This window comes from Schistocerca cancellata, chromosome 6 (assembly GCF_023864275.1).
Source record: "Schistocerca cancellata isolate TAMUIC-IGC-003103 chromosome 6, iqSchCanc2.1, whole genome shotgun sequence".
Taxonomy (NCBI): Eukaryota; Metazoa; Arthropoda; class Insecta; order Orthoptera; family Acrididae; genus Schistocerca; species Schistocerca cancellata.
In genome coordinates this window covers 349,370,439-349,386,761 of record NC_064631.1, presented here as the reverse complement: position 1 = coordinate 349,386,761, position 16,323 = coordinate 349,370,439, and the positions used below count along the sequence as shown (strand labels likewise).

Sequence of the window (16,323 nt, the reverse complement as noted above, 5' to 3'; positions counted from 1 at the left end):
TAGTATGTTAAAAACAGTCTAGAGCATGTAGCAACTCGCATCCTCCTGGTGCAGGGTCACACAGTTTGATGTTGTGTGTGTATTTATTTATAATGTGTCTGTCAAACGTTTTTCTCACCAGCTGAGGCACTGTTTTATTTCCTTAGTATTAGCGCAGTCTAACAGTATTAGTCGACCATAATATTATTGCAGCTGGGAGTGATGGTGCTTTGGTCAGCTCATCTTGAATTTGTCATATTTCATGAGGACACACTGAACCACTTAATACTATATGCACAACTGTTCTGATATCATTCATGGTGTGATGGGCTTTCCTTAGGCACTATCGTACTTGTTTACTGTAATGCCACCCTGTTTTTCTGGTAACGGCTCCAGGTGGCCAAGTGCAATAGTATCATGGTGGGGTAGTAATATGCTTATTCTTAGACTCTAGGATCTATTGTTTTCAGAAATGTATTCCTGTTGAGTTACTTCATTGCAAACTAAATAAGACCAAGATTCATTCGTGTATCTCATAGAAGATTCTATATGTAAAACTTTGCCAAGCTGCTATATCTTTATAGCTCCAGTTTCTGTGCAATATAATAAAGTTTTGTTCCTTTCTTGTTTCACAGTTTACATTCGTACAACAATCAGTTTACAGCTCAACACCATAGATTTAAAGGTTAGATGGCGGTAAAGCAGCCAGCCCGACAAAACGTACTAGAGCAGTTCATGATCCATGCCATGATCCCCAACAGTCGGCACAGAATAAATGTCTGAAGATGATCAAAAACTCATCGAAACTGGTCATCTGTTTCAAAATAAAATTTTGGTATGCAATCTAGGCACTATTATTATATTAAAAAATTTTAATAGTGTTTTACATCCATTGTGATCTTCAAGACCTATGTTAAAAAAAACTCAAGTATTATGGTTTTTGCAGTCATGAGCCCTGCTAGATTCTCTCTTTTTGTGGATGATATTTCAATCTATTTTATCATCATCTGGTCTTGAGCCAGCTGTCAAGTAGAATACTGGGAAATATGCAAGTTGACAGGGCAGTAAGGGATGCATGCAAGGAAAGTAATGACTGCCTCATGCAGTCCTCTCAACTGCTGTTAACTCATTGTTGTTGAGATGAATTATATGTCAGTAAGAGAATGTGTTGCTGGAGGTAGAAAATAACAAATTAAAGAGTGTGAAACCTAGTTTCACCATGTTGAACTTGTTCCATTAGCTCAGACGAAAGTTCATTTAACCCATTAATATGACTAAGAAGAGCACACTACCTTCTAGTACACAGGCACCTCATTTGGCAGGCAGACCACCAGTGTGCGGTGCTTGGGTATACCAGTGTTAGTGCACCACGCCATGCTTGGTTTCATTTTACACTCTTGACAAGAGTGCAGCACATTTTTACAACTATTTGTCCACTGTTTTAAATAATAAGGAAGTGAGTGTGGAAATTGTTAGCAGGTTGTGGTTTGTCTGGACTCCAACCTGAGTTATTGGGTAGGTTATTTTAACGTGTATTAGAGTAGCTGGTACATTCTTTGTATTCAATGCTGGAGACAGTTAACATTATCTGGACCAGTCTTACAATTTTGACAGCATGTCCAGTTCTCTTTTAATATACTATATACTAGCTTATAATAATAATAATAATAATAATAATAATAATAATAATATTTGGGGCTTGGCCCACGTATTGGCAAAAATGTTGGAACACTGTGTTCTAGTGATAAACTAAATGGCACAAGTAAGAGACAAATTACACTTCATACTTTTAAAATATTCCAAGTCAACTAAATGCACGAAAGAAATATGAACAGAGTGTTTTAAAACAGTTTTAGATATCAACTTATCATGATCCCCATGGGGATGGGCATCTTAATCCCTCACTACTTTCATATGAAAAATGTTGATAAAATTGCTCCAGGCATCCCTTAATTATATTTTTGCATCACCTCTTTTCACTCACATGCTCAGCTAAGAGTCCTCCCATCTTTGCTGTTCATTTCCTGTGTCACCTGTGTTTCCAACCAAACCAACGTCCTGGTGGGAATTTGCTCTTACCTCCACCATATTACTTTCCAGACAATTAATAGTATTTCTATCAATATGGCTGAAATCGAAGCATTTGTTGGAGGTGTGAAACATACATACCTGCATTTAACAATGTACTAGCTCTTTACCTGTGGCTTCACACATGTGGGTGTACATTGCACATGTATGTCTGTGTCTGATGTTTTACTCCAAGGGTATCAAACTCGCTGCCTTCAAGCCACATGCAGCCCTTAACCCTAGCATTACCAACGTATTTTTTGTTACATGTAATACCAACGGGGGGGCCTCAAAGGCCCATAAAGAATACCACAATTTATTTTATCATAAATCAAGTTTATTTACTTCTGATACCTCTAATAACAATTCAAAATGCTTAGACATTGTTTTTGTATACTGGATAATAAAAGATGTTATTATAATAGGAATAAAATGAACAAATCACGAGATTCAGTTTATATATTTTTTGGAATAATGTTTCAAAATAGTGTTTTCTTATAAAAACGACTTTTTTAATTCGATACACTACATGAAGCAAACAAAATTTACTGTTTCATTCTGCAACGCATTTTTCACACAACACTGTCTTCCTGCAGTGTTTCCCACAGACGTGTTTGTGGCACTGAGAGCAGGTAACAGTTGACTTTCCCAGCTTGTTGTACTTGATCTTTTTAGATGCAGCTTCTTGGCAGCATAGGTGGCACCGTCCCCGTGTTCCTGGTTCTGCTGTTGAGGATGATGGTTCTACAGAGCAGCTGAGCTTCCGTTGTGTGATGCTTTCCATTGCCATTATTACTGGCTTCTGAAGTCCATACAAATTTTGTGCCCGTTTATCTACTTGAGATCTTATTAGTTCGAGACCTAAGTTAGTGATAAAAACTCTTCTGCGGTTTAGCAAATTCTTTTTCCAATTCGGAAAGTTGAGGAGGAAGAGTGAATATGCATTTATTGCTGCTATGTCAATGAGTGTGTAGAAGAGGGACAAAGGCCATCTTCTTGTTCCTCTCTTTGTGCTGTAGTGTCTTGCCATCTGGTCTATGGTCTATGGTGCCTCCCTTTGTAGAATTATAAAAAAGATTTATGTTAGTCTTTTTTGAGTCTTCATTCAACACCCCTTCTGAGTGATAAGTTGAAAGCATCAACAGCAGTCGTTTTGGCTTCTCGCGGACTAGCGTTGATGCAAGAGTAACTGGTGGCCTCTGTGTCTGAGGGTCAGTATAAGCAAAGATGGAAGAGTGTAAACTGCGGCCAGTTGTAGTCTTCAGCTCTTCAGGTATGTGTCGTCTGTTAGACTGTAGGGTGCCAACAAGTGTGAGGTGAAAATCATTCCATAGAGTCTCAGCAAGCTCCACTGAAGTATAGTACCGATCTGTGGTAACATTACGGCCTGATTTTTCAATAGGTTTTATTAGTCTCTTTACAATTTCCATCGGTCCATTTGAATGCTGTGTATTTCCTGACTTGCCTGTATAGATGTCCATGCTGATCACATATCTAGTCTCAGAATCAGACAGCATTCGAATTAGAATGCCGTATTTTCCAGGTTTTTCTTTTAGAAACACCTTGAATGGACAGCGACCATGGAACAAAGACAACATCTCATCCACTGTTGTATGTAGACCAGGAATGAAATACAATGGAAGTGAAGAATTGAAGCTTTCAAAAATTTCCCTCATTGGAGCAAACTTGTCAGTCTGGCGACGAATTTCTCTTGTGTTCTTATCATCAAACCTCAATATTTTAGTCAATTCGAAAAATCGGGTCCGACTCATTGATCCATAGTACACTTGTCGGCCCTGAAGCAAAGACCATAAATCTTGGACAGGTATCTTATTGTCATGATTTGAACCCATGATTAGCAAGAGTCCTATATAACAAAATAACTCATCTTCATCTGTGTGCTGAATACCTAGTCGAGAAGCCTCTTCATTTGAGTGTAGTTTTATTAGATTCATAATTTTAGGTGTAAAAAAGAGCTCTATAGCCTCTTTCGGAGACGCAATTCTTCCTTGTTGTCCTAGCCCCATTCTTTCTCGCACTATATTTTGTACAGAACGCCGATATTGTCGAGATGGCTTCGTAATATACTCTCGTCCACTTTTTGCAATGAATTTATCACATTCCGTATCATTATCATCTGGTGGATTGGCTTCAACCTCATCTTCATTCTCAGACGATGAATCAGTTCTAATTTCTTCCACATCATCATCCACTTCACTTTCCTCTAAATCTGATTCGTTCAAAACTTCTTCTAGCACTCTTCCAATGGAACTATCACGTAAACGATGTCTACTCATGTTGCTGGTTCAACAGCAGCAGAAACACTGAAAATAACAATGGTCCGCTTCATAATAATATGTCTGAAGGCAACAATGCCAAAATTCGTTTCATGGTAAGAATTTGAAACGAGAGACTCAACCTCGTAAATCTTTCCTTGCTATTACCAACGGGTGGGCTTCTAAGGCCCACAGAGAATTAAATCAAGTAAACGAATTTTAATTACATTTTTATTCCGAAATTCTGTAATGACTCAATAGTACATTCAATAACGAACCTTTGCTTTCAAGTTCATATATCAAAGGGTGTGGATACAACATAGAAAAACTGAGTCAGTGGGCCTACGAGGCCCCCCCGTTGGTAATGCTAGGGTTAAAGGTCATTTGTGCAGCCTACCATGCCAGTGTAAAGTGAATGTCTTATCCCTAGAGGCCAGACTATTTGCATTTGCGTGTTGCGTATGTATTTGCATATTTGGCTCCTTCTCACCAGTTATTGCATATTTTAACTAGAAACTGGTAATCATACATATTTTCGCTCTATGTTTACAATATTTTAAAATCTGGTTCAATCTAGTTTTGAGGTCTCTCAGACTGGCCACGAGCTAGAACTGCGTGCAATCGCTAACAGAGAATTTCTGACAAACTTAATCATGACATGTCCAAGATACAATAAACATTGTATTTTTCCACAGGATGAGGAAAGTAGCTTTTAAAATCACCCTTGAAAAAATTTAAAGCACAGCCAAGTGAATGTAAAGTGCTTATATTTACCTTGCAGCCATCACATGTAACACACCAAACCCTAATGCCAGAACTATGCAGCGTCTCTAAAGCAGATTTTATCAGTGTGGCCTGATTATTTGCCTGTACACTGCTGATAAAGAAATATGCAATCGGGCATATAAATTTGCCTTTAATAGAGACAAGCATGAAAACCAGAGCCTCAGATGCCTCTATTACTTCTTTTGACTGAGGCACTTCCCCACCAAAGTCTAAAAAAACCGGAGTATTGCTTAGTTCCTTGGTCCCAAACTACTTGCTTCCTAATTGCCATACTGTCTACAATTAGACATGAATCGCTGAACTGGTCCCTTACAATTGGGTTCAAATCAATGTACTTAAAAACATCTTTTAAGAAGCCAGGTTCACAGTCTACACTTGCCACCCATTTGGAAATCGATTATTTATGGGGCAGAGGAATTAATTTTTGCAGGTAGTCATATGTTGCTGGTGAATAAAAGTACACAGGCATCGCAAACATTTTCACATTTGTTGTGTATCTATTACCCTTTGGCGAGAGAGAGTTGTTCACTAAATTGCACACCAATTCCACTTGTGTTCCTTTCTGGTGATTGAGGAAGTTATGTAACTTCTCAGGAAGATGCCCCTTCTCCTTCAATGAACTTGTGATGTCATCCATGGAAAACATTTTCTTCTCTCTTCTTCGAAGTTTTTCACGGACGCACTTCTGTTTACGTTTTAATTCGTGCACAATGTCTGAGATAAAATTGCAAGTTTCGGTCACCTTGTCTTCCATTTCTACTTTCGACTGTATACCACAATCAATTACGTAAGAACCAACTGCACTCTGAAATAAAGAAATAATTTCGTTATATATGATTGAAATAACTCAAGGCTTGATGAAAAAATATAAGAAAACTGGGGGTGTGAAAACATCTTTATACTAACGTTTTCGACACAATTCGCAGCTTCTGCATTGGATAAATGGGACATGCTTTCCACAGAACAATTCTCATTGACAACATTCTCCACGCAATCAGTAGCTTCTGCAGTGGGCAAATCGAGCACGGATTCCAGGACAGAACGCTAAAAACAAAAATATGGACCTGTATTACAAAACTGCTTAGACCTATGTAGCCCATTTGTGTCCGTACGAAATAAATTCACAAAAGTCAAAAGCACACACATAGCAAGGAAATTAATTAGCTACATCAAATGGAGAAGCATCGTTGTCACTCAAAATCCTAACAACATGTCGTCGTGGCTGTTTATTTGGTGGAGTCAAATGTGTCGGAAAGTCAAAAACTGATGGTACTGCTTCGGGTCTGAGACGTTTCTTCCACGTTCCAGGGCTCACTACGTAATCATCTTGTCGGAAAAGGTTTCCGCAAAGTAAACTGCAAGACGTAGGATTAAAATCTTTCCCCTTCACGGAAGTAATCCACTTCTTTAGCAGCTCTGGGTGCTTTAGAGGAAACCTGTTCAAAAACATCGAATTAGCAAACGCACTAAGTCTGTATTGTTATCGTATTTTATCGGTAGTCCTATTACCTGTGAAATGGTAAGTTACTTTCCTTACTCCATCGCTTCGTACAATTGAAATCGAAACAAGAAATCACCATTTCGATAATCCTTAATTCCTTATACACTGTACAGACCGAGAGAAACTTCTTGGCAAATTCGAATATGGCGGGCAATACAGACGACAGTAATCAGCTGGAAGAGCCATCTATCGGTAGGTCCGATAGTTGAGCATCCCTCATTTCGCTAGCTTTAGACGCCTGGGTTGCGATTTGTCACAGAAATCGCAGTTTGACTCGGTAGCGAATAGCGTAGTATGAACTTTGCTCAACAGATGGCACTGCGCTTTTTAGTTGCTACTTGTGACTCTTTAGTTGCGACTTGTCACGGAAATCGCAGTTAGACTCGATAGCGTGTCGCAGAGATGAGCGTAGTACGAACTTCGGCCAACAGATGGCACTGTTAACTGCGCTTTTTAGTTGCTACTTGCGACTTCTAGCCGCGATTTGTCACTGAAATCGCAGAAAGCAGTACGGAATTCGGCCAACAGATGGCTCACGGCGTTGAATGTGAAATGCTACTTGCGACTGCTAACTGTGACTGAAATCGCAGGTAGATTTTGTAAAGTTGTTATTGTGATATCTGTGGCTTCTCAATCACTGTGATTTCTAACAGATACGCGATTTCCTGCCCACCACTAATGTGTATAGTGTTGGGCTAAACTGCGATTTGCCGATATCAGTGATTTCTGTGAATGCTACTTTTCAGTATCTGTTATTCTTAACTGTGATTTGTCGCAGTTAAGAAACCTAAGTCGCGTATCCCTCCGCCACTGCTATTTCTGCGATTTCTGCTACTTCCGCGATTTCTGTGACTTCTGCGATTTCTGTGACTTCTGCTACTTCTGCGATTTCTGTGACTCCTGCGATTTCTGCGACTTACCACCGTATGAAAAAGCTACATCTGTCTACACAGAAAATTGCATCTCAACAAACCTGTCATTGGTAAGCATGTTTTACGTTTGTTCTTCCGTTGGCTTTAATCTTGTATTAAAGAAACAACTGTGAAAATATTAATAGTGTAATTAATATGTAAGTAGCCATACAGTACCGTAATAGTTCGTGTTTAGAAAATGAATTCTAACATATTGTTATGTTCTCAAGTACCCGAACTACATTTCAGTCACTCAGTAAAATGATAACTCAAAATATCATTGTCAGCAGATCTAGAGAAATTGCCACTGCGTCTTTAGACCGTTTCGTCAGACGAGAGGTTAGTTTCTAAGTGTTTCGATGGACTTAATTACTTAAGTGAGATCGTTCTTTCAAATGTGAAATATACCCCATTGAGTGGCTTTCATTACAGCAAATATTAGCAATCTACTCTGTCAATTATATTGCTTGTAATTAGTGACAGCAAAAATTGTTTAATAATCCTTGTGATTTTGCAGACACAGTTCTGGTTGCTGTACGTATCTATCCACATCAAGGCTGTTGGGAGAGACTCGTGAAGATTCAAGAGAGCTCTTAGAGGATTTGCAGTTTAAAAGTGACATTATTGCGACATAAGTGTGCAGATGAGTGATTAAACTGTGTTTTATTGAAGTTGTTGTGCGATTTTAAAGGAATAATAAATGTTAAATACAGTGAGCGAATAATGAAAATCTCATTTTCCACATGTTAAGCCGTCCTATACCCGTAATTTTCCGCCACATATTTATTGGTAAACACTTGTTGGAGAATGACATGCCCCCCCCCCCCCCCTCTTTCTCCACAATCTTGGTGTGACACTGACCTGTAACATATCCCGAAGTCTACAATATGTATTTTGAGGCAGTTGATACGAAAGTGGGAAGTACAGATCTTACAGTTAAATCAGGAATAGCTTAAGTGAATTACTTGAAAGTAAAGCCGGTATTACACGACGGTCCGCCGCGAACGGTACTGGTCTGTCGCGACAGCCATCTGGCAGTAGAACGGGTGAAAATTAGCAGACATTATCCGCGCGCCGGAATAGAGAGCATTTCTAAATTCCCGTCAACCCGCGCATGTGTACTAGGCTGCGAAACTTGCGCATGCGCAGAAGCGGGTACTGCAGTGCTTTCTGCTTGTTGTTTGTTTATGGTTGGATGTGTAGAGGCAAATAACAGTTTTTCATGTTGGAGATTTTTCCACATTTTTTTTTTCAGTAAGTATGTTTTCATAAATGCAGTTAAAAATAGTATTTTTTTGCCAGTTGACTTTCTTTTATACTGGCTGTATGTGAACGCTTGTTGTTCTATTTATTGCTTCATATTCTAGAAATGGAATGGAACAAACAGGCTTTAAGCATCCTCATTCAGGCGAAGAAAAGTGTATGTACAACCCGCAGGACCCACTATATCATAATAAGGTACGTCGGCATCGTTTATTTCTGAGTAATATGCATATTATGTTACACGATGATTTTCGATTCGTATATCAATGCCTTAGCTTACGAATATTCATGTTTGATTTAATTGCATCTCTTGCTTTATTTCAGAATGCCAGGAAAGAGAAACTGGCAGTGATAGGCAGTAAAGTTCGCGCAGTTTTGCCCAACGCAACAGATGAGGACTGCAAAACTCGATTCATGTCTCTGCGGTCGCATTTTTGTGGAGAGCTAAAAAAAATTGGAGCCAGTGAGCATAGTGGTGCAGGGGCAAACGAAGTTTATGAGCCTGCTGTGTGGTGGTTCAATGCTTTGAAGTTTTTGAAGAACTATGTGACACCGAGGAAAACAGTGACAAATATCCCAAGCCGTATGGTAAGTACGAACATTTTGTTGCCTTCCTTTGTAGGAATTCTGCTTTCTGTAAGACAGCTTATTCTGATTTCAGGTTGTAGATGGATATTCCAGCTCAAGTAGTATATATGCTTATATTAGTGAATGATATTTTGGAAAACAAATCACGATTCAATATTACCATGTGTATTCGTAGTTTTCAGTGTTATGAGAGGTTCACAATCTGCTATAGACTAACATGGGCCTTTAATATTTTAGATACCACAGTCACTCTCATCAAATCCATCTAGCACGACCACTGTCAATGACCTTTGTGTAAGTATTTACCTACATTTAAATAAAAGTTGTAAATAGTAATTGCAACAAGTGAATAACACATCAACTATTTCAGAATACTGAGGTGACTACAGTTACTGAAGAGACCATAGTAAATGATGGATATATTGAAGATGACAACAGCAATGTAAGTGCATAAACAGTATTCTCATGTATGTCAATGACAGTTCATTAGCCATGAAGCTCTCTTGACCAAAAGAATGTAACACTTTGATTGTATTGTATATATTTGCTCCAACAAAATAGTACTTCACTTTCATACAGGTTACTTACATTACTTATATTTTACACAGAGAACTTTAAACAGACCACTGTAGTTTACATAACCACTTTAATGTTAGTATTGTGCTACATACGTATTACAATATCTATATCAGTTTTCTATTTCCAGTACTCTCAAGACATATTTACTGTGGAATTGTCAGACGGAAGTACACCTGTGTCAACACCATCACCTCTAAGTGAGCAGCCTTATGCTTCAGCCAGAAAGAGGCGTAGGAAGGACACTGAGGATGAATTAGCCACCTCAACATTGTCAGTCTTCTGATTTTAAAGTTAAGGCATTGCATTACATTGTTGAGTCATTTTTAAATAAAAGATTGCCTTTTGTACATTATTACTGTTAAAAGTTGTACTTCTTAATGGCTTCCCACTGCCATGAAACATAACCTGTTGTACTAAAGAATTCACAAAATTTTTCGCGCACTTCCCTGGCACACAGTGACGTGCGATTTCCACTCTGCTGGGGTATGCTAGAGAGAGATTTCTCTCCTCACCAGGAACCATTGTTTATGGTGCACAAGTCTGTGTTTTCTGTATCAGCAGCTGTCACATATGTGGTGTCTGCCTCTTCAATCAAGTAGCTGTGCAGTATGCATAAAGTCTGAACAATTAATTCCACTTTCTCAACAGGTAGTCGCATTGTACTGAGAAGAACTCTGAAGCGGTTGGCCAGAATTCCGAAAGTGTTTTCCACTACTCGCCTTCCTCTTGACAATTTGTAGTTAAAAATCTGTTTGGACTTCTGGTTCTGGCAGTCTCTATAGGGTTTCATGATATATGGCTCCAGGTGAAAGGCATCATCAGCAAGAATCACATACGGCACTTCAATGTTTGTGCCAGGAAGTGATTTTTGCTGTGGTACCTTCAACCAGTTTTCCCGAAGTGCACTGCTGATCAGGCTGTTTGTATACACCCCACCATCACTCACTCTTCCATTGCACCCAATGTCAATCAAAGATAATCGGTACCTAGCGTCCACAATAGCTAGTAAAACAACACTGTGGAACTTTTTATAATTGAAGTATGTTGAGCCAGCAGTTTGTGGTGGGGCAAATGCTATGTGTTTCCCATCCATTGCACCTGAAAATAAAAGTAAGTAGTTTTATATAACAGTACATAGACTTGCAGTGTGGGAGATAAAAAACTGCCTAAAGCTGAGTCTGATATACTTCATTAAAAACATTTTAAATACATTTCATTATTGTCAGATTTTCTCCATATTATGTAACTTAATTCTGTGGCTTACCAATGCAGTTTGGGAACTGCCACAGTTCATCAAATTCTTTGGCAATTTTATTCCACTCTTCTTCTGTTGATGGTGCCTGTAATGTTATATACTTAATTACTGTCTGAATGGCACATATAAATACACACACACACACACACACACACACATATATATATATATATATCTTCCAAACTCGAAAAAATAACACAAATGTACCTTTAAGTATTGGTCCTTTAAAGTTTCGCAAATTGCAGTGCATACATCCACAATAACATTTGAAATGGCAGGCTGTGCAATTCTGTGGCTGAAAGCCAGACTCTTAAAAGATTCCCCAGTCGCCAGGAACTGTAATGTTACTGCCAGCCTGCAACGTAACAGGGCATGTAACGAAATGAACATCTTGGTTGGTATGATCACAAAACGTATAAACATACAATTCTTATCTTCGAGAAGGTGAGATAGCCTCCCTCATGACTGTGTCACACTTTTTGATTCTATCTTCTATCATAGACAGCAGCTTCTCGAAACAGACCATGTCCATCCTAACGAAGTTCCGAAATTCTTATGGATCTTCGGGCCTCAGTTCTTTCATTAAAAGTGAATATATTCCCCTGCCTTCGTCCCTTCTTTTCAGCCAGGGTCGAACCCAACAACGCCTGGCTTTTCGTTTTCGTCGCCGTTCTGCCTAATCTGAAGATTTACTGCCACTGCCAGGGCAATAGCTTCAAAAACAAGTGGATCTTCCATGTGTAATATGCTGTATAAATGTAAATTTCGATATACTTATACCAGTGTAATCAAGTGTCGTAACATAAATATAGTGAGTCTGTAATTCAGAACAGTTGTAACCTACGTAAGAGAAAACAATTACTTAGTAAATAACGGTAAAGAAAAAATTTCTTATTAAATACGAACCTTGAGCTCACAGAAATAATTTGAAAGTATCCAGTGTATCATACACTCGTTCCTGAGTTGCTCGCGGTAGAACGGACGACTTTACAAGACAGCACACACTTATGTTTTCTTTCCGTGCGCGTATCGTCTGCTGCTCGCGAATATCGTCGTCTGCTGCTGCGCATGCGCACTAGGTATATCCCGCGTGGACGGTGTAATAGGTCGGACGTGATCCAGTATGTGGTTACAGGTATGCACGCTAGGGGCGCTGGTGCATAGGCGTACGCTAGAGGTGGGCTAAACGGTTATTCTGGAGTAACCGTTATCACAGTTCCAGTTATTCTTTGATAACCATTATCGTTAACCGTTATTAATAACTGCCAAGTTATTTTTCTCTAGCGAATACCGATAACTCCGACAGTTAAATAACGACATAGTTGGAATCCATCAGTTTAGTTATCAGTATAACTGCGAGTAGTGTGAAATAGCAGGAATGTCGTATGAATTGTGTCATAACCTTAGCTTATTAACTCCGGGTACATTTTAGTTGATGTTGGAACGATTATTAGTGTTTCATATTATATGTTTGTAGGTTATCGGTCGCTATTAGAAATATTATCTTCGCAGCTGCGACAGAAAGTATGCGGAAGTTCGCCAAAGCACTGTTTAAGTAAAATGTTAACAACGTGCGTTTTTAAGTATGAAGTAATATGTAAACTGAGTACTGTAGGTTAAATTTGAAGCTTAATTTCTTGTGCTGCTCACATAATAGAATAAAGTGTACAGCCTTATAATACAAATAAATATACGTAGTGTGACAGATTCGTTTACTCCTGTGCTGTAAAAGCTAGTCCTATTGGGGAAAGTGTGAGTACGCTAATCCAAGTTTTATGTCAGATTTGCAAACTGCTCGATTTCTCCAGCGACAGCATGTTTATAACATATGAAGACATGCAGATCGAAAAGGTTGACAGTGTTACATTTCTGGGACTACAACTCGATAATAAATTCAGTTGGGAAGGGCATACCACATTTTTTCATTCTGTTATTTCATAAGGGAGCATATTCTGTGGGAACTTATCAAACATAGCAAAAGTTTTTAGCATGTAAAAGCGTGTAATAAAATTCGTTTGTGGTATCAATTCAAGAACATCATGTAGGAACCTGTTCAAGGAACTTTGTATTCTAACCACTGCTTCCTAGTATATTTATTCCTTTATGAAATTTGTTACAAGTATTTCCAACCAATAGCTTAATACATAATATCAGTACTAGAAATGGGAACAGCAATCTACATAAAGACCTAAAATTACTTACCTTGGTCCAAAAGGGGTCCAATATCCAGGAACATGCATTTTCAATAAACTGCCAGCAAGTCAGCAACCATTAAAAAGTTGGTTTCAGATAAGGCACGGTTTACAGTGTGTTTGAAAGACTATTTGATACAGAAGTGTCTGATTCCACCCGTCATCAATATGCCGGAAATGGCTATTTTAAGTGTGTCTATGACGTCACTACATACACATGGCAACAAACACGAAGATACATATAAATAATACAATAACATTTCCCACCAAAAATACAATCAAACCAATGGGACAACTGCGGGAAGTTGGGGGTTTTAGGGTGAGGACAAGCTAGTAAAAAAAAACACACCATGATCCCAAAACACAAAATGAAGAACAAAAAGAAAAAAAAATTACAGCATTCTGCTACACCAACAAAAATCTGCAGGAATCGGACACTTCCCTTGAACAATATAGGTCAACTATAGGTGACCATACCGAAACACCAATACCCACAACTAAAAGTACGAAAATTGGAATCAGACATTTCCCTTGACCTATATAGGTCAACCTCAGATGACGATACTAAAACATCAACACACACAACTATGAAAATGGGAATCGGTCATTTCCGGTGACCTATATAGGTCCACCACAGCTACTAATGCCAAAAAACCAACACCTACAACTGCGAAAAATAAAACCACAATCCCAAAAGTCCACAAATCAATCATCCCTACATAAATTAAATCACATTCAATACATCATACATACACAAAACATCACAGCTAGAAAAAAAAAATTTAATTACCACCAGCAAATTCCGGCACTGCAACCTAGATCGACCAGCCCCCCCCCCCCCACACACACACACACACACAAACCAACTCATAAACACCGTTCCGTAATGACATTCACACACCACAACACCTTTACGTCGAAGCAGGCGGGTGGAATCAGACGCTTCCACTGACCCCTCCTTCTACTCTGTAGATGAATATCGTAACAGAGACTGATAGACCAGCTTAGGTAAAAATTCTGCTATATTTCAGTTTTGACAGCACTTGGTTGCAACAGTCAAGATCGGGTATTCTGTGTACGATAAATTTATTAAAAGTACGTAACTGTGTTTTATTCTGTCAGTGTACCAATTCTGTAAATATTAGCAGTTACGGTGATATATTCACATATTTTGACAATCTCCTGACAAATGATGAGGATAATAATTATTATATTCCACTGTATTATGTTATACTTTCTGACATGTTATTTGTCATTCGCGATTGCCAGCGGCTATTTCCGTAGCAGTACGAAAATATTTGTTCGCTCCAGTTACTATCCTCTCTGGAAATATCACCTGGAACTACGACCTTTAACTGGAGTCACCGAGTCAGGAACGTCTAGACACACAGTTATTCCGTTACCAGCTTCCAGGTTATCTGTGGTGGTAGCCCGATAACTACCAGAGAACTAGAACTACGAGCCAATAACGATAACTGCCAGAGGAGAATACCGGTCTCTGACAGTTATTTCCATAGTCGCTCGAATTCCTAAGTAACTTTCCTTCTACTACCCGTCCAAGCTAAATTAACACGTAAGGCGGTGGCTTAAGGGAACGACCGTACTTGTTAATGCCTGTACTGCAGCTCCTATCAGCCACGGCTCGGACATTAACTTTATTTAATTGTTTATGCTAAAAGTAACGAAGGCCCACGAAATAGTACACAGTTCTTATCAACAGATGGCGCGCAGTCTCACAGTTATTCCCATGGTCTATAGAACGCCTTCCAAATGCGCAGTACGATCTTCGGTCAACAGATGGCGCGAGGCACTGTTGACACTAAACAGTTATTGAAATAACTGCCAGAATCAGAGGAACGGTTATCGCAGTAACCGTTACTTCTCAGTAACCGGTTATTTCTATCAGTTACGTTATTTTTTGCCACCTCTAGCGTACGCTTTCGCGCATCGTGTAATACAAGCTTAACACAGGAAAAGCTTACTTATGTAGGTGGTAGTAGTGTCGGCAAAAAGTTCTTGTGTGTGAAGTTGCCATGTAGAACACCAGGTGTAAAACTTTTCTCCTGAGTCTTGAACTGTGTCGGAACAAAAGTGAGGCATTCATATGACACAATAATACTGTTTTTATTTCACTACACTTATACAGTTGTCTAAGTTCTGCTGTGTTATCATTGCAAAGTCCTGTAGGCATGTGGAGTATTAACCAAAACTGTCATTTTGGAAGCAGAATCAAACACATTTGTTACGTTACTTGATATTTTCAGGAGAAAAAGGCAATGTTGCTTCTTATTAATATAATACATTCAGAGTCACAGCTGTGTTTGACCAACCATAACTGATGCTGAATGTGCATATCGTCATATAATATGAAGGGCTTATTTCAATAGTGGTACAAGTCCATTACCTCCACTTTTTTGTCTATAATGCTTCTGAAATTAATGATCCAAACAAACATAAATAAAGGTTCATCTCTAGCAAGAAGCCATATGCTTGAATATTTCTGGTATCTCAACTGCAGATTTTTCAGCACTCATTTAACTTTACAAGTCTGTATCTCAAAATGAACAAAAGTGGACTTGTACCACTATTGAAATAAACCCTTCATATTCAGTATTATGCACACAGTCACACACAGCACGTCGATCTCGTGAGGCACAAGGCTCTCGTAACGAAGTACGTACGTCGATCAACAGATGGCACTAGGAAAAGAATGTTAACTGCGCTTTTTAGTTGTTACTTGCGACTCTTAGTTGCGATTTGTCACAAAAATCGCAGTTTGACTCGGTAGCGAATAGCATAGTATGAACTTTGCTCAACAGATGGCACTGCTAACTGCGCTTTTTAGTTCCTACTTGCGACTCTTAGTTACGACTTGTCACGGAAATCGCAGTTAGACTCGATAGCGCGTCGCAGAGATGAGCGTAGT

At 38.9% G+C, this 16,323-nt stretch overlaps 2 protein-coding genes across 2 annotated transcripts; one reads left to right on the top strand and one right to left on the bottom strand.

The window, feature by feature from the left end:
- Positions 1 to 8,865: 8,865 nt before the first annotated feature.
- LOC126088323 (uncharacterized) lies at positions 8,866 to 10,233 on the top strand. The gene is made up of 5 exons (XM_049906455.1): positions 8,866 to 8,978; positions 9,108 to 9,371; positions 9,609 to 9,665; positions 9,742 to 9,813; positions 10,078 to 10,233. Exons 1-5 carry the CDS (start codon positions 8,895 to 8,897, stop codon positions 10,231 to 10,233), a joined length of 633 nt encoding a protein of 210 aa, XP_049762412.1. The 5' UTR covers positions 8,866 to 8,894.
- A 225-nt stretch (positions 10,234 to 10,458) lies between these two features.
- Positions 10,459 to 12,254, bottom strand: LOC126088322 (putative nuclease HARBI1). Its single transcript, XM_049906454.1, has 3 exons — positions 12,112 to 12,254; positions 11,215 to 11,290; positions 10,459 to 11,048 (listed from the first exon to the last, which is right to left on the bottom strand). Exons 1-3 carry the CDS (start codon positions 12,151 to 12,153, stop codon positions 10,459 to 10,461), a joined length of 708 nt encoding a protein of 235 aa, XP_049762411.1. The 5' UTR covers positions 12,154 to 12,254.
- Between the last annotated feature and the right edge of the window lie 4,069 nt (positions 12,255 to 16,323).